A 24,055-nucleotide genomic window follows, 5' to 3' on the forward strand; every position below is an offset into this window, starting at 1 on the left:
GAACCCATTATCGGCTTAAAATGTATATGGTTCCAATCCTAATTTTGTCTGCTCTTTTTTCTTTAATCACTTCAAACTGTACTTGTGTGTCCTGTATCCTGCACGAGTTCTCTCTCCTGATTGAATAACATTGGTATCCAGATCTGAACATTTATTTTCTGGTTACTAAAGAGCTATCACAATGATTATCGGGATATAGAGCTATGTAACAATTATTATATGTTTTTCCTATTTTTTTATCCCACGATTTTGTAACCCATATTTTTTTCACCCAGTGCCAACTGCCTATGTAATCCTGGGCACTACTCTCCCTCTGCCAGCCTAGGGAGAGCCCAAGCTGAAGCTCACAGTCACGCCTCCTTCAATGTAACAATTATTTTAAGAATAAAATATCACTTAATCCACCTTTAATTCAACTCTGCAAGTGTAAAGATATACCCATATCAACAGTGCTCATTTATCATTGATAATGTAAATGGAGTATGGATCCTATTCCTTACGGTCTTTGGCGGCGCATGGGCATGTCTGCTTGTAGACCACTTTTAGGCCCTCAGAGGTAAATTAACACGGTGGACTTTATTGTACAGGCACCAACCAGAGCAGAATGGACAAGGAGCACACAAACACATTGGGAAATTCCATTCCTTTCCCAAAATAAACCAGGACAGACATACAGGGCTGGCTGGCAACAGGTGGACACAAAGGCTGGCTCCTGGATTGTGTGTGTCTGTGTATGTTTGCTTGTTTAACAAAGATGCAAATGATGCTCATATCCCCAAATCTGTAGTAATCCAAACGTTATTTTCAGCTGTGTGTGTGTGTGTGTGTGTGTGTGTGTACATTTGATGCATGTCTGTGTGAATGCTACTGTATGAGGGAGAATCTGTTAAGTGTGTGGACACTACACAGTCCTGAGTGTTAATTTATCCACTTGCAAGTCTGAGAGTACACTGTCAGTTAATTTAACACAACATATTTTGTGAAAACGTAGGATGTGTCTTAATATACAGTACAGTATGTCTTTTGTTCCCTCTATTTTCTGGGGAGAACAACTAAAACAAACCAAAAAATGGTTTGCTTGCCATGAGCTTTGGGTAAATCTCTTTAACGTGACTCAGTGAGCATAGTGTTTCTCAAAACACTTCACAATGTAGAGTAAATACAATTATCTCTAGTGAGAACCCTGTCAATACCTCCAAGCCTGGCTGTCCTGAATTGTCTCTGTGCAGATAGCAGGTAGCCTACACTGAAGCCTGAAATACAACCTGATCCACAAGCTCTGCAGCTCATAGATCTGATATTTTAGGCAAGCGACATTGGAGTATAAATTAAGTATTATGGTTGCAAAACAAAACCTCACATAAAACATGACCATTGCAACATAGCAGCGGAGTGTGTGTGTGTGTGTGTGTGTGTGTGTGTGTGTGTGTGTGTGTGTGTGTGTGTGTGTGTGTGTGTGTGTGTGTGTGTGTGTGTGTGTGTGTGTGTGTGTGTGTGAGTGGGGGCTACACATTAAATAAAATTGACAAGCAAATACAAAAATACACTCTTAAGCAACAAGGTTGTGAATAGTATGTTAGCACTATGTGTATGCACATGTAGTCATGTACAATACCACAATCTATGCTGTTGTTGTGGTTTTAACTTTTACTCATACACTTTAAGTATATGCCATCCAGTGAACCCTGGACACATGACAATAAAGTAAGGAATGTTTAATCTAGTTAGTTCCACGACAAACAGGGGCCTCACATCGTCATGCATGATGGTGAATGTGGATAGCGTTTCTGCGTAGCAGCTTAGTGGGGTATGAGCCTAGCCACGCTGCGAGAATGACTGGACTGTACTGTACAAGAGGACAGCTAGCAGCTGTCCCCATCTGTCATCTGAGTCAACACACACACACACACACACACACACACACACACACACACACACACACACACACACACACACACACACACACACACACACACACACACACACACACACACACACACACACACACACACACACACACACACACACACATTGCGTAGAACAAAATCAGATAGTTAGCTCTCACTGCCAGCAAAAGAACGGGCATGGTTGGCTCTGGTTAAGACACACACACGCACACGCACACACACTGAAAGAAGAGAGTAAGAGAACTAACCAGTGCCTTGCAACTTAGCTCCAGTCACCATGCGGATCAAGGCGTCATTCTGAAATCCTTTATCTACCTGTGGACAATCCTAGAACAAGGACTATGACTATTATACAGCACATAACCGTGTTCCACAGCTTCTTTCTGCTGGTTCTCCTCACTCCCAGCTATGGGATACAGAGAGGTAAGCATGGGTTTCATGTTTCGTGTGTGCCAAGAACTGGTATTTGGGAAATTACATGTACAGTATTGTGTTTTTTGTGTCTTCCCCTGCACATGGGCACAGACAAGAGTGTGGTGACGCATTTAGGTATATAAGCTATATAATGTAATAATAAATGGTAGACCTATGTTTGTGTACCTTGTCTTTTTTGTGTTGATATAGTATAATTTGTGGTGTTTCTTTGACAGTTGTCTCACTCACAGAATAATATGCTTAGTATAAATATCAAGTTTTGGGAAGAGTTAGGCTACAATAAACATCAATTTTACCTAAATCTCACAGAAAACATAATTTTCACAAATGACAGGGAACAAAGGAACATAAATCAAAGGACAAATCAGTTCAATAAAAACAAACTATGTGTGTACTTGTGTACATGCCCATGCATGCCCACATGTGTGTGTGAGTGGATATGACAAGTCAGTAAGACTAGAGAATCAGTGTACTGCACAGCTGTCAATTCAGTGAAAAGACATGGCTACTTCTAAGTCTATGTGAAGACAGTCTGCCTGTTTGTTTACAGTTTAGCCTACTGTGTGGTGTAGGGGGACGTACAGGTAAAGCCTGTCTCCAAATTAAAGCCTGATTTGTATTTAGTGAACGTGTTGTCACTGTCGTGCTGTGGTGCGTTGTGAACTTGTAGATCTGCTGTTTTTGGTGCGCGACACTGCGCACAACCAAGTATAAATCAGGGTTAAGGTTCCTTGTCTGCATTTCTATGTGTCAACATGGCCTCTCTATGTCAGCATATGACACAGGTTGTAGGGTTTAAGGCTTTCTGAAAGCGAAGGCAGGGAGTTTCGCTCCAAAAGACACATTTATCAGTATTTGTGTTTCCATCTGTTGACATACGTAGGGTTGCCAACTACTTGAAATTCAAATTATAGGGACACCCGGCCCTTATTTCTGAGAAAAATAAGGAACGCCCAGACAAAGATAAAGTCTCACTGAATACAGTTACAGTTTTGTATATCATATATTAGCCAATTGAACCCCAGCATCCATAGCAATCAGCTATTTTTGGTACATTTGGTATAGACAGAAAAAAGCGGGTTTAAGTGGTTACAACCAGTATTATAGTATAATTATGTATATGAGCAGTTTGAATTGGTAAGATGTATGTCATTGATTGATTCCCAAAAATAAGTAGTAAGGTGTGTCACTTATCAGCTCAATAAGTAGTTTCCAAATAAGGAACGAGTCCTTATTTCAAGGGACGGTTGGCAACCCTATACAACATCCTAGAATGCAGGCCTTGTAGACAACACACTCAACTGTCTGTGTTTACTAGCTGGCTGTTTGCTTGTCTGTCACTGAGCACGGCACAGTATCATAGAGTTGAATGTTTCTCTACAGAATGTGGAAAGTGGATAAAAGGCTGCTAAATGAAATGCAGAATTTATTTAGCCTTATATGACTTTCTCATCTTGCCTCTCTGTCTCTCAGTCTGTCTTGTCAATCCCAACACTAGTCTATCTGTCGGTCTAACGACATATGATGACCTATGACCTATCGCGTTTATTCTCAGGTTGAGTGCCGGGTCATTTTACCTTTCTGTCTGTCTGCCTGTCTGTCTTACTATACTGTATGTCACAGCCAGTCTATAGTTTGATATCTCCATAGCACAATGTTGGCCTTATATAAAAGCTTGTCTGTCTGTCTGTTTGTCTGTCTGTTTGTCTTAATACTGCATATTTCAGTGGTTTTCAAACTTTTCAAAAGTCAAAATCTCGCACCTGTATTCATAGTGAAAATGGCTGACCCACAAGCTCACAATGCATCACATAGTGACAGGTTGTAAATGTGTAAATCTGCTATTTTCACTATTTGGGGAAATGTGTGGGGAAAACATTTTAAATTCAACATTTTGCCTGTAAAGACATGCCCAAAATTGGGATGCCAGGTTGAAAGAGGTTAAAATATGTATTTGTAGGGTATGTGCCTCTGTATTGGGAAACAAGCATGCACCAAGTACTGATAGTAAATTAGAAAATAATTCATAACATTTTGTATGGTACTGCGGAGCCCCGGCCCCAAACATGGAAGACAAAAAAATGGTGGGGGGGAAATTAAACTTTAATATTTTTATGTTCCCTATATATATATATATATATATATAGTTTTGCGGGGGAACTCAAAAGGGTTTTGCATTGCAATAATAACGTGTGGTTGAGACAAAATTGAAAGGCACACTTTTGTTCCTCGGCACACGTCAGTTTGGGAACTGCCTGTAGTTTGATATTTGATATGATAGTAGAATGCAGGCCTCATACTGTAGAAAAGAGCATGTGTATGTTTCTGGCAGTCTGCCTGTCTATCTTACTATATGTCACAGCCTATAGAGTTTGATATTTCCTAAGTAGAATGTAGGCTGCATTTCACCTCCAAGGCATGTACTGTACAGTCGTACCGATATCACCTGTTGCCGACGTCTGCCAGGGGAATGAGGAGGGTGTTCATTCATAGGGCTGGGCTGCTCAGTGTAAATCTGAGTAAATCTATATCCTTCCTGTAGTCAGACTCAGAGTCTCCTCATCATGGCTCTCACTGTGCTTGTTAGGAACCTACTCCTTTTCTCTTTCTTCTTCCCCCTCTGCTCTGTGCAACATGACGTCTAATCACTCTGAGTTCACTCTAAAGGCTCAAGGGTATGCAAACGCCATGAGATATTGAAAGATAATGAGCACACCATTTACTCACTTAATGAGCCTTAATTGCAGTTTAACGTAGATTACTGATACTCACTGTTTGGTGGAACATCTGGGAATGGCGGGAGCTGAACACAGTAAATCATCCTGCATGGTCCTAATACTGAGACGTGAAGTACACACAAGCGCACGCATGCAGAAACGCACACACACACACACGTGCACACGCTCACACACGCGCGCGCACGCACGCGCGAACGCACGCACGCACGCACGCACACACACACACACACACACACACACACACACACACACACACACACACACACACTCTAGTTATTTATTTTTACTTAATTTAAAAGACAGAGACAGGGTCAATAAGCCAGATGGAGAGACAAGCGGGTAGACCACACTCAGAGAAGTGTCGTCCATCACTGGCATTTGGAAAGCTACTGTAGGAAATATATAGTAGGATTCATCGTATGTAAGTCATACATTACAAGCTTGAGGTAAAATAGTACATTACTGTAATGTCATACAGTACATATTGGCCAAAACAGAAAATAAGGTTGAGGCATTGTGACCTTACTCAGTATATACTGTAGTAGGTACGTATATGTCATTAAAATATCTATAGGAAAATTGGACACATTCATGTAGAACACTGGTTCTCAATGTGGGGTCTGGGGACCCCAGGGGTCCTTGAAGGGGTTTCAGGGGGTCCCCAGCAAAATGAGGCAAAGAAAAAACACTATTTAAACCTATTTTGAAAATAACCGATCTAGCTCACAAAGCGTTGCATCTGCTATAAAAGAAAAGAATGGTGACAAATCTTGACAAATGTTGAAAACTCTTCTCTTATTGAGGTCCCTGGCACAAAATCTTTTCATATGGGGCTCTACGGCCAAATACATCTATTTGGGGGTCATTGACATGAAAATATTTGAAAACCTCTGTCTAAAGTCTAAAGTATAATTATTTGTTTTACTTGCGTTTATAATCTTAGCAATATCATTTATGGTCAAGCCTGATTTATACTTAATCGTATGATGGTGTCACTCACCAAAAAAAAAAGATGGTGAGCTTGTAGATCTCCTATTTTCGGCGCACCACAGATGTCATACGATGGAGTATAAATTAAGCACAAGTCCTGCCCCCTCCCCAAGACCCGACTGTTTTGCTGAGCAATTGCAGGCAGCAGATGTTAAAGCTATCAGCTTGGTAATTAAGTGCTGCTCCACTGACATGGGACTACTGTTGTTGTTCTAGATGTGGAAACCATGACTTATTGTTGTAATGATAGTTCTACTCCAACTACAGAGATGTTGACTCAAGCCATAATTATGGCCGTGTAGTAAAATATATGAAAAAAATATCTGAGACTTTCAAGTTATCATCTTGAGACCTTGCCTTGTTAGTATGACTTGAAAAAAACACAGTACAAAAATGTTTCCATATAGGATTTTCAATAGGTTTATGTGCTTGCAGCATGTTGCAGAGGACAGAAAACTTGACTGTTATTTCGATTCTCTCATCTTAACCCATTAAGGCATCTGTGTGTAATTTTTAGATTTCTTTGGCTATTCAAAAATAGTAGATATACAAGCTCAGGGCGGCACCGAGTGCTGCGCTTCGAGCTTTTTTTGAAAAATTGTGAACATTAAATCTTTGAATATATATATATTTTTTTAAAGCAAACATGTTTAACTCAAATCTTTGTTTATGGGGGGTCCCTGGAACAACATATTTTGAGATGGGGGTCCGCAGCCAAATACATATTATTTTGGAGGTCCTTGACTGTAAGGGACCAGAGTTGGTCGGCAAGAGAGACACCAGGACAAGTGTGTAGTTTCTTTAAAATGTCTTTTTTATCTTTTCTTTTTCCAATAAATATAAGACAAGACATTCATTATGGCCCAAACAAATGCAGACAATACACTGAACTTGACATCAAGACCGAACTAACCAAATGAGACATGAGGGGAACATATAGTGGGTGATCAGACCACTCTTGACACAAAGGGGAAGACAAAGAACAACATTTAAACAGACTACAAATAGCTACAACATAATCCACTACAGCACTAACTCATATTAAATAAAGAAATGACATACAACTGAAATGCCAATACATTTTCATACGTGTAGTAATACATTCAAACTTATAATAAATCCCTGCCCCTCCCCTTATGCACAGGGGACATGGTGCAGTCCAATTACTAATCAGCTCCTTATAAGCACCTGTGAAGCAGCTTGGTCTTTCCAAGGCCAGCAATCTAAACTTCAACACTCCTCAGAACTGATAACTCAACAAAACAAATAAACTTAAATACCAATTAAATTACTCCTGATAAAACAACTTGACCCAAACAAAAGAACTTAATGGATGTACCCTCCAGTCAGTAACTTTATCATCAAACTTGCAATAAACAGTATGTCCTTTAATCGGTTATGTGTAGTCCTTTATGCATGTAGTATGTAGTTTGCTGAAAATAAATATAAACTAAATTAATAAACCAAAAAAGACAAGTGTCCACCACGTTTTACCAACTTTGTGTGTCAGCTGGTGTGGCCATCACATGTGGCCATCACATTGACATAGAAAAGTTTGAGAGCCACTGATTATAGCAACATAGCAACATATGTTTTTTTTTAAACTGTTAGGATTTAGAAGAGATTTGTAGAATCCCCAGAAGCTAAGATTTTAGTTACAAACATCCAAAATATTCTCTTTCCTCCTTGTGACTGGACTAGGATCCTACAGTGACTCATGACGCTGTTGACACGTATGTTTTGGTGGTGACATAGTCTGACTCAGCAGTAGCCACTAGGATAAGTAAGAGGATAGTGTGGGATAAGTCATGGTGGCGGCAACAAATCTATTAAAATCTCCTATTTGGCTCTCTGTGCTACCATTTTCAAATCCCCCCAACAGTAATAACACAATAAACAGCCACCCAGTTAATGCAAGCTGCAGTACTTTGTGGCCGACACTCACTTGGTTTTAATGCTGTGCAATGTAAGATCTCATCGTGCTGTGTATTCAGGTTTTACAATAACATTTCCCTGACTGTTGCTGTTTAGAATGAACCCACACCCCCATGACATGTCTTAAGCCCTAGATACCTTGTCATATAACGAATAATGAAATTAGCATGAATCTATACGCTCACAGTGTGTCACATCGCATTTTTTAAAATCTTGAAACATTTTGAAAATGTCGTTCATATGTTTCCCTCAATAATTGTGTACACTCCAGAAATACAAACAATACAGAAAACATTTTTGTTTCTCTATCTTAGACCTTTCTCTTGCCCTACAGCAAAGAAATTGTAAATGTCAGATGGATGGACTGGCATGAATTTTCTTTTTATATCCTTTTACTTTTGAATAAAGAGATTTTCTTTTTACTTAAGAGCATAAATTCATAGCAAATAGGTCTAGACTAGTAATACAAACGTACCGTTCCTTAATTCACAAGATATTGTACAAAGTCCAGTATTTTGAATTAAAAATATGAGAATTCTTTGGGCATTTTATGCCCTTCATCTTTTACAGGAGAGTATAGACAGGAAACTGAGGGTAGAGAGTGGGGAGACGAGAAACATGACAGGAGTTGGATTCAAACCGGGGTCCTCGTGACTTAAGGTGGCTGTAGCTTACATGTCCACTTGGTTGCATACTTGCATTTGGTTACATTACATTTGTATGCTCTTAGAGTTAATGAATAAATCAACACTGAGGATTCCACTGTGCATCCTGCTGGACTGTGTTATAATCCCTAAAGAAAACAATGAATATACTGAATACTAATTTCCATGTGATATCAGTATTAAAGATGGAGATTTTATGCAGTATGAAAATAATAGATTCACCTTCCTTTGACCCCAGTTAAACATGTATTCCAGTGGTACAAACCTCAGTTTTGACCTTGGTTAAGTAAACGTCAGGGCTTCAGTTTGACGTACAGTAGCTGTCCTTCTGACAGGGCTTTCAATATTTCAGCTATGTTATTTTGACATCTTCATTTCACAGAGACAAATACAAGCATTGCCAAGCCTCTCCTTTCCTGTCCTCTCCTCTCCTCCTCCAGCTCAAACAAAGTTGTAACATACACCAACCTTTCTTATATGGTCTAAAAATAACAAACAGTGTTATCCGGAAGACAGCTGACCCAGTCCTAAACAGGAATGACAGGAATTTCCATTGGTTTGGGCTGAAAAGATGAAGCTGTTTCCCTCACCCTGAGTGAGGACAATGCAGAATAAATTGGTCATCATTAATACAGCTGCATAGACACAGTATGACACATTTACTCATACTGTAACCGAGTCATGGAGTCTGTTCTGAGGATATAGTGTTTCTCAAAGGTCATCAAACGCTCTTACACCATGTCCAAAGGAGACAGATATTGTGACATGCCATGTATGTAACGTGGTTGATAGATACCATTATTATAGTACAGTATATGTGCTGTACTGTACAGTATGCTACTGCACTGTGAAAATCCTGAGTGTCAGTTTAACTCTGAGGGTATAAAGTGGACCCTTCCATTTTACACAGTCAGATGGTTAACTAACACTCAGGATATTGGTATGTGTGAAATAGCCATAGATTACTGTGCATTATTTTTCGATTATCACACTGCTCAAGGTTGATCACTCTGCTTATTGGCCTCTTGCCAATGATTATAACTAGTGCTCATCCATATTTTGCAATACACATGGGTCTGCCTGTCTTCCAGTTAGGGGGAGTTTTTAGTTGCCACTGTCGCCAAAGAAATGCTTGCTCAGGGTGGGACAATGTCCGGTCTATATGTAAAGTGTCTTCTTGAGACAACTTGTTGTGATTTGTCACAGTAATAAAACAGAATTTAATTTAATTTAATTGAGTTGATGGAAAGCTTGATCCACTGCAATTTGCTTACTATACTAGGCAGGGAGAAGTGTGGATAATGCTAAGCTTTTTATACTATACTGTACTAATGGCCTACACTTGTTTGCAGGTTTTTCAACAGCATCTTTATTTTAATAGAAAGGTTGATGTATGATTTGAATCAGTGTTGATGATCCACTCTCTGTGTCACTTTATTTTCACCATGTCACTTTTTGCACTTTTGTAAGTAAAAGACTATTATCTTTGCATCCAAAGAGCCTTGTTGTTTATGGACTTTCATGCTGTGTGCAAACTTTTCTATCTTTTTGATCTTTTTTATTTGAATTTGACACACCAGCTTGTCTGGCTGAAGGAAGGCCAGAATGTTGTTGTTGTTGTTGTCGTTGTCGTCGTCATCGTCGTCATTACTACATTTGCACCTACATGACATTTGTCAATCCTTGCATTTATCCATTCTAACCATCGGAAGCAGCTTCTCATACTCTGTAACTATACACAGGCTCGCCACAAGGGTGTGTCCTTTCACTCTTACTTTTCATTATGTTGCACACTGATGAATACAGGAGCTCTCAGAACAGCTATATGGTCAGATTCTCTGACACTGTGTTGCTGTCCCTTATCCAAGGTTCAGAATAAGACCATGGGAATGCTCTCACTGGTACTATTTTTGTAACCAACAAATCCTCAGGAAAGATGGAAAGCATTTTGGCTTCATCTGGTCATGTTCCAGCAAGTGAAACGTATCATTATACTACTATTATCTGACCTATTATAATTGTATCTGTGTTTCTCTGTGCACAAGCTGTGGGATTAAAGCTGCAATCCATACCTTTCATGTCCTATCTGAGAACCCTGGTCCCCCACTTTTTTGCACCCCTCAATTTGAGCACAGACCACTTTATGAGCATGTTCAAATTAAACAAATACTATTTAAATTTCAATTTTTTCTGCAGCGAGCGAGTCTTTTTCTGCCAGTTCCCCCATGCAAGTGCCAATTTTTCTAGCACTGAGCTAATAGTAGGCCTATGCCTGCTTGCTCAGCGGAGAAATTATTATTATTTTTTTTTTCACAAAGAAAATAGTTGACAATTGCAGCTTTAATAAAGTCGACTGAAGTTGAGATTGTAAAAATGTGCTGGCAATGTGCTGTGTCCTTCTCAGCTCTTATTTGCATATGGGAGCAGTAATGCTGGTGTGCAGATTTTTATTCTTGTCAACTGTTCATCTTTTTGATCCAGTATCCAGCCTAGTAGGTCTGGGATGTGTCTTTTTGCTGTTTATCAGTGGTGGAAAAAGTGCTCACATATCAAAATGTACTTCAAGTAGCAAAAGTAGAAATTACTCATTGTGCAGAATGTCCCATTTCACAAGTTTTCAAATGTATAAAATGTTTCAAAATCATTTGAAAATAGCTGATCTACAAGCTTGCGACGCTTCGTGAGCTTGTAGATCGGCTATTTTCAAATGGCCAAAATGTATATAGGGCTGAAGTGGTTAATGTATGTTTTGTAATAATAATCAAAATCTACAAAGTAACTAGTAACTAAAGTTGTCAAATAATTGTAGTTGAGTAAAAGTACAATATTTGCCTCTGAGATGTAGTGGAGTAGAAGTAGCAGTACTGAAAATTGGAAATACTCCAAGTAAAAAATACCTCAAAATTGTACTTAAGTACAGTACAGTAAATGTACTTAGTTACTTTACACCACTGCTGTTTATCAGCTTTTCTCTCACCCATCTCAGCTCCTCGTATAATCACCCTGGTGGAGACGCTGGACATCTTACTGGATCACAATGCCACCTTCATCTGTGAGGTGGAGTCCCGCCCTCCTGCTGACATCACCTGGACAAGGAACAACGCCCTGATCCCGTGAGAGAGAATCTTCTATACTAGAAATCACTTTTGAAAACTATACTGTTATTAGGTTTAACCTAAATGCCGAATGCCGAAATGCATATAGGGCTGAAGTGGTTAATGTATGTTTTGTAATAATACTACAAAGTAACTGTAACTAAGGTTTTTAAATAATTGCAGTGGAGTAAAAGCATAATATTTGCCTCTGAGATGGAGTAGAAGTAAAAGTACAGAAAACTGGAAATACTCCAGTAAAGAAAAAAATACCTCAAAATTGTACTTAAGTACAGTACTTGAGTAAATGTAGCTTACTTAGTTACTTTACACCACTGCAGATGGCATTGGATGTTAATCACACACACATGTTAATCACAAACACACAACATCAGGATTAGCAAACAAGATAACAAATAACAGTGTGGCCTTGCTTGCTGTCCAAACCTTAGGGGGGCAATGAAGGCTACAAAGCCACACAAGGTCCAATACACTAGAAGTGGTGAAGGCCCACACAAACAAATCTGGGGGAAATTAGATTAGCGTTATTGTGATGACTGTCTACATCTCCTTTGTCCATCAAAATAAGGAAACTCTCCACTTCCCCATCATATGCGCCCGACAGACTACGGCAGCCAAAGCGAGGCAAACTTACAGTAGCTACCACTCTTCTGCTGGATTAGCCGCCATATAGTGCAAAGCATGGTATGCTTTGCATATGCCTATTAATATATATGAGAGCAGCTTGAGTATGAGCACAAGATCTTAGGAGGAAATTGGAGCTGGGCTGGCTTTTGATCAATCTCTCTCTCTCTCTCTCTCTCTCTCTCTCTCTCTCTCTCTCTCTCTCTCTCTCTCTCTCTCTCTCTCTCTCTCTCTCCGAATGTCCTTCCACCAGATACTATGACCCGCGGTACATCACCAGAGAACAGGGTCAGATGCTCGTCATCCCTCATGTCAGGGAATCAGACAACGGAGAGTACTGTTGCATGGCCAACAACGGCATAGGGGAGCCGGCCAAGAGCTGTGGGGCTCTGCAGCTCAAGATGAGTATGTCTGCTGCAGTTCTCCTACGACCGAACCCCAGACAATAAAGAAGACACTGGCGGCTGAGCACATGATATTAGTCTGATTATCTCTATCTCTGTCTATAATGATCTGTTCTCTTTATATTTCTCTCAGCTCTCCTTTATTTCTGTTTATTTGTTCTCTATTCTCTAACCCTCGATCTCACCATTATCTCTCTCTTCCCTCTCACAATTTCAATTTATATTGGCATTACATACATGAGTACTGCCAAAGCAGAATTATTAAATACAACAACATTTAAAAAAAACAATGAATGAAGCAATTAATTAACTGAACTTTTGTTTACGTTGGCTATTTATGAGCATTTCAAGGTTTTGTTTTATTTACTCTCAATCTCTCTGTCCTTCCCTCAGAGCCTCAGATAAAGCGTCATCCAACCAATATGACCCGCCTGATAGAGTCAAAGGCTGTTTTGCCATGCGTTACACTTGGCAACCCCAAACCTGACGTCACTTGGCTCAAAGACGATGAACTAGTCAAGGTAGATTCTTGCCTATATTATTTCTTTCTTGAAGGTCTGGGGACCTGAAATCTGTAATTGATTTACAGATTAGTTCATTTAATTTGCTTATACATTTCTGATTGGCAATTGGCGTACAATATTAGAAAATGAGTCTCATGAGAAATTTGTCTGTAGAAATTGATTGGTTTTCCCTTTCTCTAAACATAAGGGTTGCCTTCAGCTGCCCAAAATGTTACAACACATTAAAAAAGAACTGATACATTGACGCATTGATCGTCCTGTAGCAAAGCGTTCGTACTGTTGCTATAATGATGGTGATTCTGTGTATCCTCCTTGAGGATATTGATACGGAGTGAACATCAAATCATCCCCTCTTCCTTAGCCAGAGTAGAATCTAGTTATTTATTCATATGTATTTTGACCATTCAAATTCAGATTAGAACTTTGGGGAATGATGCTAACCGTATGACTCGCTTTAGGTCAGCGACCGTGTGACCATTCTGGATTATGGAGGCCTGAAGATCCACAACATACAGAAGGAGGATGCAGGACAGTATCGCTGTGTGGCCAGGAACAGCTTTGGTTTGGCCTTCTCGAAGCCTGTCACCCTAGAAGTCCAGGGTGTGTATATTAATAGAATCCTACTGCTTGAACTGCTAGTTCATCGAAATATTTGAACAATTGCTCCAAATGGAGCTAACATATATGGTTTAGGACGCCAATCGGGGTGCATATACAGTAGGTATTCAAGGGGACACTACAGTGGGAAATCTTGGTAACATTTTAATATACATTCAGGGAATGAATTGCTGTCTGGGAAACCCATAAGCTCTGTTTCAGAGCGGTTTAGGAAGCCCTGGGGTCTGGGACCCCTAATATATTCCACATGTTTGGGGCTGAACAGAAGAACGATAAATGGACAATGCAATAGATCTGACAAATACAAGGTTATTGCTGATAGTATGCAACTTAACCGAGTACCAAAAGTAAAACTACAATTGCACTTTTTGCATTCTTTTGCACCACTTTGACTATTTATTTATTGTATGGCAACCACAGGACCACACTGATAACATGTGTATGTGGTTGCCACAGTAATTGCCCCTATTTTGCAGTATAGTGTCTTATTCCTTCTACTCTTTATTCTCACTGTCTATGTCTCACTAATCTCTATATTTATAATGTTATTCATGTCTCCAGCCCCAGCTCGCATCTTGCAGGTTCCCAAGGAGAAGAGGGTGGCTTTTGGCAGTCAGGTCTCTCTAGAGTGCAATGCCACAGGAAACCCTGTGCCAACCATCACCTGGCTGGAGAATGGCAACACTGTAAGTACACAGAATCAGGGAAATAACAATAGATTACAGAAGTCCTGACGTCACTCGTTCATCCCCAGGTTCGTAAAGTAATTTCGCTATGGAGAATAACATTGGGTCATCTTAGAATCGTCTCATATAAGAATTGTGGTCCAAAAATAAACAAACTGTCTCGGCGATATTGTCAGGGAGGAGGTTCTGTATCGTTTATGATACAATAACAATGATAGTTAGTCACTTATATTTGATACAATCTGTTTTTGGCGAAAATTTAACTAATTCGGCGGAAGTAACATTATCGTTTTCTCACCGTCAGTTGATGCTTCATATCCATAAGAGTAAAACCGCCGGGGTCATTTGTTTATTTTTGGAACACAGTTCTTATTTGACGCGATATTAAATACGTCTATGGGGATTCAGAATGGGGTGGAAAACCACGAACCAGGTAGACATCAGACTTCGGTGCTCTATAGAAGCAGCAGTAGAATATCACTAAAATACAATACAATAACAATGGCACAATGGACAATGTAAAGTTCCATTGTTTTAGGGGATTGTACCTGTGTGTACATTTATCTGTGTGTGTGTGTGTGTGTGTGTGTGTGTGTGTGTGTGTGTGTGTGTGTGTGTGTGTGTGTGTGTGTGTGTGTGTGTGTGTGTGTGTGTGTGTGTGTGTGTGTGTGTGTGTGTGTGTGTGTGTGTGTGTGTGCGTGTATTGTACTTCTGTCTTTGTGATGACCTGATTTCTATGACAAGCATTGAAAGATGTTGAAGATAGTTGTGGAAAAAGAAAACAGCACTTTAGGACAATAGGACCATTGACCATTGTCATCCCTATAGTGTCATCCCTAATTAGTGGGATTGAGCCCATCTGTGCTTATTAGGCAGACAGAGACACCTGCATTCAGATCTGCTTTGATTTGTTTGAACACAATGACACTCCAACATATTGTTCCACCTCCCTTTTCCCCTATTTTTAGTATCGTCAAACTTATAGGCAATAAATTAATTTTAAGTGCAAAGTAAATAATTGGTCCGAGTCTATGATATTCGCAACAAAAGATGAGGAGAATCATGGAAAATTAGTCTGTGTGTAGACAGACAGACAGGCAGGTCTTTAGCGTCCATTGTTCATAATCCTGGCTGCCAGGTGGAAGAAAAGCTGTCCCGGAGCCTGCTGGTCCGGGTCCTGAGGCTGTGGTACTGCTTGCCACATGGTAACAGCTTAAACAGTCCATGGTTTGGGGTGACTGGTAATCCTATGGTTTCACTGACACACCATCCATTGTATTGTATATCCTGGATGGCGGGATAAAGCTCACATCCACTGATGCTCTGGGCTCTGGGCCGTCCGCGTGACCCTCTTCAGCGCTTGGCGGCTGGGGACAGAGCATTTCCCACACCAGACACAGTGATTCATTAGGGTGCTCTCAGCGGTGCTTCTGTGGAAGACCCATAGGACCTTGGGCCCCACGCCTATCTTCACTGTCGTGTCATCGCCAAACTTAATCACCAACTTGGAGCTGTGTGTGGACACAAAGTCGTGGGTGTATGGGGAAGCAGAGGAGGGGGCTCAGGACATAGCATTGAAGGGCTCCTTTGTTGAGGCTCACATGGGGCAGTCGGGGTCATATTGGCGTTGGGGGGCTCCTTCCGGGACGTTGGTGTTAATAACATCAAAACAGGCATTAAAAAGTATTCAGCTCATCTGGGAGGGAGGCAGTGAGGTTAGCTGCACAGTCCCTGCCACCAATATCCCTTTAATACTGAAGATATTCAACCTTTCCACAATACATTTATGTGTTGGAAACTGTAAACACCACATCCTATTCACAATAACTTGGATAAGCTCTTATCCTCATGCCTGGAACTGGATGTGAACATGTTTTCCCATTTACTGGTAAACTTGAAATTTGTCACTTGTCACCTGGCATCGCAATTTTGGGCTTGCCATTTGACATGTCTAATATTTTTCATAAAGAGTACAAGCTTATAACGCATCACAATGTGATGTGAGCATGTCGAGCAGCTATTTTTTAAATCATTTACAAAATGTGGTTAAGTGCAAGAATCAGAAATATGTCTTTAATATGTCTCTAAGCCACTTACAGTATAGTCACTTTTTACAGTATATTGATAGGAGAAATGTACACCTTTTATAAATGCTCTGTGATGATGCATGCCTTTGCAAAAGTTCAATGAACAAAGAATCAAACGTCTAGACACAACACATAACTGTCAACACTCCTACAACACTGTGCTTTCTCAAAGACCGCAAACAGCTGAATAGCTAAACAGGACACGATGTAATGAGGTGCAGGATCATCATGAAGAGGTCATGTGGTCAGAGTGACATGAGTAAATGTAGAATAGTCAAATGATCCACTAATTAGATTCTAACCATAATAGAAAGTGTGAACCGTTGATGCTGTGGTTAAAATAGAATAATTACTGGAGCTGTAGAGGGAATTACAAACTAGCATGCGTATGCGTGCATACGCACGCGCACACTATATTCAGAGAGTGTGCCATGTTATGTGTATTACATTACGCTTTATAAACATCATTATTATCACTTGGTCTTGAAATAAAAAGGGTAATTAGGCCCATGTTAGAGTTATGCATGGAACTATGAATATACAATGTAGCTGAAATTGATTCATAGTGTCAAGTCCATCATAATGCTATATAAGTCTGGTCATTTGCTTCACACTTTAGTTTGAGGACATGAGTTAAGCATGGTGTAAGTCAGTGGTTCTCAGAGTGAGGTCCAGGGACCCTCAGGGTTCCTTGAGGGGGTTCCAAACCAAATGGACCTTTACAGATCTACCGTAACTCTGAGAGTGTACAAATTAACCCTTATGGGTCCATTTGGTTCCAATCGTATACTCTGTGAGTTATGGGGGTCCTTGAAATAAATAAATATAAACCTTTGAGAACCACTGGTGTAAGTGATCTAAATATGTGTATTTTATGTTATTTTGTATCTGCACATATCTGGAACCATTAGAATGAGCTAGAATGCATTGTGAGCAGTGGCAAATAACAATGATGATTTGCAAAATGTCGTTGCAGACCTCATCTTGTCCAAGGTGCTAATGAGGGACAGGTGCGAGGAATTAAGTGTCTGAAATCACTACTGACCATAGTGGACTGTACCATAGTGATTATGCCATTTTGTAGTGGTGTCCAAATGTGGTTATAATACGCTATAGTGGTCTCATCTTATCCCACAATGCATCGTGAAAAGTTAGCCTCGCGTAGCCAGACTATATCACTGTGTGGATATGAGTCCGGTGCTTTTATGAGGACGTTTTTTTTCCAACGGAGCGGTGCCAGACCCAAATCATTATTTTTTTGCACTGGCAGATTCGTCTGGTCCCAGGCTAGTGAAAAGTAGGGTATAGCAGAAGCACATATAGCCTATATTAGTTGCCTGAACCTTAACAAAAACATGCATTCACAAGCTATGGTTTTTAAAAACAAGACTTAATGAGATGGATATATTTTCCGCTTATCAGTTGTCAATGTGCAACCACCCTCACTTTACCGTGATCCAACTTGGGGTCCCAACCCATAGTTTGAGAACCTCTGCCCTATGCTATGCTCTAAAAGTGACATCCCCGCGTCCTCAACCCAGCTGTCAGAGGATTGTTTTTATTTTTGTGACGTGACACAGTGCCGCCTACCTCTGACGTGGTGTCTTTCAGCCGAGCGAAAGGACAATCAGGGAATATGCGCTTTGGCAGTAGGGCAGGCTCATGAGCGTGGCTGCTTACCAAGCATTCTAAGCCCAGCAAAGGCTGTGTGTTTTATTATTGCTAATCCCAACAATCTTTACAAAGTAGAGAGAACAATAGAAGTTTGGTGTAGGGCACAGACACAATACAACTCTAACTTTCCGGAAAGTCACACAGCTTTGGGATGGTGAAGATTATATGCTGTGGAGTGCAGGGGCGACCTGGCCGGTTTGACTTACTTTCCTATGACATACTGTAACGGTCCCAGGTTCAATCCCCATTACAGCCATGTGACCTTGTGGGGTGTGTATCGTTGAGCAAGACACTAACCCTGCCATCCCCAGTCATTCTAAATGTACCAAGATTGGCAGCAACATTATAAAAATGTTTCAGAAATGGACACACATTGGAGCACCAAGTTGGCTACAAGTAGCCCGGCCTTGCTGGGTGTGCTGCTTGCTATGCATTTATATCAAAGTCCTTCATTATTTTTGCACCATTGTGCCAGCTCCCTCTCCTGCTGGCATTCCCTCTAGTGTTGTTGTGTGTGCATTGCCCAGGTACATCATGCGACTATAAAGAGGAGAGCACAATTAGACAATTGGAAACACCTGCCAATCAATTAACTCTGGCACTGCTCCTGTGAGCAGTCTAATCGAGTGAGACTTAGCAGAAATACTTAACCACTTACATTTGGGAAAAGTCATGAATTGTCTTCTTCACTCCCTGTACCAATGGTCAATGGTGCCATGTCAATAGTCCAATGGCCCACCACTGTTAAGCCTAACGGAATACAGGGCAGTTGGACTAATGGGCAGCCCCCATGGTCGGGCAATGCCCATGCATTATATGACCACATAGGTGACACATTTTTCACTTGTTTCAAGTAATATCATCAACAGGGTACAATTTCCAACTCGATGCAAGATCAAGCAACTTGTTTGCCGTGCAAAGCCTGGAAACCCAGCATGTTTCAAGTTTATTGTGACAGTTTTATAGGTGCCACCAAGGGTAGATTCTCTGGTGGTCTATAATTGTCTAAGCATCTAATAACTTTGAGTGCTACAACGTGATTACAGCCTGTAAATACACAGACACCATCTGTAAACTCTCTCTCTGTGTGTGTGTGTGTGTGTGTGTGTGTGTGTGTGTGTGTGTGTGTGTGTGTGTGTGTGTGTGTGTGTGTGTGTGTGTGTGTGTGTGTGTGTGTGTGTGTGTGAGATACTGCCTGTTTTTAGAACAAGCCTCATCCGGGCAGCAGATAAATTAATGACCTTAACAAGCTGTTAGGAAGCCAGCTCCACACACACACACACACGCACACACGCACACACGCACACACACACACACACACACACACACACACACACACACACACACACACACACACACACACACACACACACACACACACACACACACACACACGGTTACACCTTCAAATATAGACGCTGCTATGAGCACCCCACTTAACACATGCATGCATACATACAAACACTACATATACACTGTATGCAAAATGGATTTCATAAATAACATTTTCCCAAAATGAATTTATATATTCTATAATAACAAATTAAAAACATATAGAACTCTGCATTAATAATACAGATTATAATATTCCATGTATTTGACTCAGTATGTACCTGATGACTATCTATTTTGAGTGCCATAGTAGTTTTATCCCCCCTGTATTTTTTGGCATGGTATGGTACACAAATTGATGACCTCATTGTACTCATGACTTTTTGGAGAGGACAGTGGAAAATCACACATGGTTTATTTATTTATGAAATGGAGTCTTCATCATTTAAGGTCACAGGGCCGTATTTTGCATTGTTAGCTCATATGAAGAAGTACTCTAGGAAAATCTGTTAACTTAGTATCTATGGCATTATGCCGTTTTTAGTGAAACTTCTCCTTTTCATGTAATAGACAAACATTTAAAATTGGATGGATGGAAAGAACAGCAGACTCCTGATGAACCTTAACTATTCTGGACTTGTCATAATAAGTGAGCATTTTGCAAAAAATAGGCAAACATTCTGCAGAAATAGATCTACAAGCTCATACGGGCTATTTTCGGCTAAGAGATTTAATGTAGAGGGAAAAAGGAGGCCACCAAATACAGACCCCTGGGGGAACCCGGTCAACAAAGTATATAGGGTTTAAGTGGTTAATACGGTATCCAAAATAATATTAAAGAAATGATTTTAAACTGCCCTCAAGGCATCAAGCTCCTGCCAGTGGCAAGCAAGTTAATAGTAAAATGTGTACATTTGTACTTGGACAAATGTGTTAATATATGGTGAAAATGAAACAAAGTAGGCCTACTGGACGCTTGAAAATGTGTGGCTGTGTCTCTCTCTTATATCTTTCTGTGTAGTCAAATACAGACAGTGCAATCCCATGCTGATATTGACTTGATGTAGGCCTAATCTAACATGCCTTCCTACCTACAGTACCAGGGCCTCCAAGCTCAATTTAAATTGCTGTGTAGACAGGCCCTTACACATCTATACAGCTCACATTTATAGATTTCTTATTCTTTATTCATAATCATCCTATTTTATTCCAATTCATTACTTATTCATTGTTTTCTTGACTGAACAGGACAAAACTATTCAGTAACATAGTGTAACTAGTGTTACTTATAGTGTTAGTGCACAGAAAAGTGTACAAATATGGACAACTGTCTCGTAAGGGTACATTTGGTTCCATTTATACACTCTTTGGAGTTGAATTAACTAAGGATTTAACTGTGTACCAAGTCATTTCCATTGTATGGGTAAATGTACTTCTGATCCAACTCTGATACGGTTTCTCTCTCTATCTCTCTTTCTCCTGGTTTCTATAGATCTCAGGCTCATCGGTTGATGAGACTTTAGTTGGAGAGGTGATTCAATCTGTCCTCAAAGTGACCGTGAATAAGCCAGCCCTCTACACCTGCCTGGCCTCAAACAGACACAATGCTGGAGCCAACACGGTCAAAGCCACCGCCCGTGTCACCGTCACAGGTAAAGATATTTAAGGTACTGTACTAGCAATTACCACAGAGGCTACCCATGCAGGCTTTATTTGCCCTAGCTGAGGAAACTTGGCCACTAAACACGGTTGCTGTGGATGGTTGGTTTGGTCAAATTCACGGCCGAGGAGACACTGGAGTTTATGCAGTACAAAGCATGTCATGTTCGGCTTGTAGTACTGTAATAACTTTAGGCTGAATTTCCTATGCCTATAGCAACGTTCAAGCTTCCCATTAATTTCATTCAGGATTTTCAACATGAATGCCAGTGAATGATCCACACTGCCTTAGGAAGATTGCCAAGCTTGAAACGATCGAGTCTGCGATATCAAGCATACCTTTGCTTTGTTTTTTTGCTTTTTTTGTTGGCACTGCTGTAGCAAATAAAAGCTTGCTTTTCACATTATTTGTTTGTTTCCCATGTTCTACTTTTGTAGAGCCATAATAAACATACAAGCTATCTAATAAAGACATACATTTACCTATGACTGTATATGGCCAAAGTTGTGAATAGAGAATGGCATGTGCTGTTAAAGGACAAAACATTTTGTCCTTTAAGATCACAGCTGATCATTGCTGAAGTTTGTCACGAAGCTAGATCCGGTGTCCAGTCTCTACAGCACTAAAGCATTAATTGGAAACGTCCTTTATGAACTAGAGGTTAAAGGTTGCGTTGTGTTTTGTTAGCTGCTATAAGCTAGTTGTGTTCTGTGTGTGGCCTCCTCACCTGTTGGTAGCTGCACCATGTGGTTGGTGCACCACCCACCCACTCAACCCCCCCCCCCCCCCCCCCCACACACACACACACACACACACACACACACACACACACACAATCTATCCACCTCGATATATCTCTCAGTCCCAGCTATGCTTCAATGAGAGCAGCAGCATGGATGGTGTTCTCTCTCTACCTGGACTGATCTCTACCTATCTGTCTCTCTCCCTCTCGCTTATCCTTCTCTCCTTTCTTCTCCTCCTTCAACCGGACACCTCTGGATGTTGCCCCTTCCCTATAGAGTGGAGGTAAGAGAACAGCGTGGCTATTATTTTACTTCTCTCTGCTGGTTATTTATTTATGTGGCTTTTTAATGTTTAGATCTCTTCTCTTCTCTTCTCTTCTCTTCTCTTCTCTTCTCTTCTCTTCTCTTCTCTTCTCTTCTCTTCTCTTCTCACCATGCACAAAAGTGCAACACTTTTTTCAGTTGAATATAACTGAAATGATTCTGAATTAATCAAAACAAAATAATCCAGGCATATTTTGTCTACTGCTCTCATTTAGGATGAATTACAGAGGCTGATACAGGTTGAAGGGGTTTAGTGTCTTGTTAAGCCGGTCCAACTGTGTCACAAGAGCTACAAGAAAATCTACAAGCCCACAATTGTGTCACATCACGAACACGCACAATGATCTTGTAGCTTTTTTATGTTTGAAAGTTTTCTTCTATAATGGAATGCCCAAAATAGAGACATTGTAAGTGGTTTAGGGTCTTAAGGGCTAAAGTCTTGCCTAGCCAGGCCTTAGCTTACTCCATACTTTGGATGGGGATGTTATGCTTTAACATGATGGTTTATGGGATGTTTGTTTTAGCACTGTACAATGGGTTCTGACATTGCACAGCTATATATTGCAAATGGATAATAGCTTCAGCCATTACCCTACTGGGATACAGGGAAAATAAACACATTCATTGTTTGTTTTCACTGGACATCTATCACATATACATCTGGAGAAGTGTTGAGGCCAAGCCATGGTTACAGTGCACTGACATACAGTAGGACAGCATGCAACCCCAGTGAGTATAGGTGGGAGTACAGTGAAATCACTATAACAGATAACACCATATCACAAATCAAGAACATATTTTGGTTACAGCAATACCCGTGGTGTAAAGTAACTACTGTAAGTACGTGTACTCAAGTACTATACTTAAGTACAATTTTGAGGTATTACTTTGTGAAATGGGACATTCTGCATAATGAGTACTTTGTACTTTTGGTACTTTAAGTACATTTTGATACCAACACTTTTGTACTTTTACTCAAGTACATTTTGAAAACATGTCAGTGTCTGAATTCATTCTGACCACTAGAGGTCACCGTGTCTCACCCAAACCTCACACGGCACATGCTGTCACTACACCAAGGTGACAAAACATTTGTGTGCTCTTTGAGGGAACTAAGTGCTGCTTCGTCCCTGGGGGGCTTCTCAAGACAAGGAGCCTTTTGGCTCTGTCTGTCAATAAACCTGTCACTGTGCCAACACAGGGAGGCAGGCTGCTGTGCTGTCTCTCTGTTAGCCATATGGTGTTAGTTGGGCTTGAACTCTGTTCAACTGCAAAAGCAACCAAATATCCACATCTGTACTACAATATGTACAGTAACTACTGGAAGAAGAGAGAGAGAGAGAGAGAGAGAGAGAGAGAGAGAGAGAGAGAGAGAGAGAGAGAGAGAGAGAGAGAGAGAGAGAGGTGGACGAGAGGGCATGGGGGGGAGGGGGATAAGAAAGTGAGGGAGAAAGACAGAGTGGGTGTTGGAATAAGCCCCCATACACTAAGATGTTCATTGAAAAATGCAGTTTTTAAATGAAAACCATCTCCACACACACATTAGTTATTGGCACCATGTCAGGAGGAATCTCAATCGATTTTCAAGCCTGAAAA

At 40.5% G+C, this 24,055-nt stretch overlaps 1 protein-coding gene across 1 annotated transcript in view; it reads left to right on the plus strand.

Moving 5' to 3' along the window:
- The first annotated feature begins 2,112 nt into the window (after positions 1–2,112).
- Positions 2,113–24,055, plus strand: part of musk (muscle, skeletal, receptor tyrosine kinase) — a 47,618-nt gene continuing 25,675 nt past the window's right edge. The window contains exons 1-7 of the mRNA XM_084046994.1: positions 2,113–2,330; positions 11,636–11,783; positions 12,661–12,812; positions 13,205–13,332; positions 13,794–13,935; positions 14,515–14,639; positions 21,225–21,384. Coding sequence (XP_083903120.1) covers positions 2,249–2,330; positions 11,636–11,783; positions 12,661–12,812; positions 13,205–13,332; positions 13,794–13,935; positions 14,515–14,639; positions 21,225–21,384 — 937 coding nt within the window. The 5' untranslated portion in view covers positions 2,113–2,248. The remainder of the gene's footprint in view (positions 2,331–11,635; positions 11,784–12,660; positions 12,813–13,204; positions 13,333–13,793; positions 13,936–14,514; positions 14,640–21,224; positions 21,385–24,055) is intronic.

This window comes from Gymnoscopelus microlampas (assembly GCF_963454915.1).
Source record: "Gymnoscopelus microlampas genome assembly, chromosome: 21".
In the NCBI taxonomy this organism is placed as follows: Eukaryota; Metazoa; Chordata; class Actinopteri; order Myctophiformes; family Myctophidae; genus Gymnoscopelus; species Gymnoscopelus microlampas.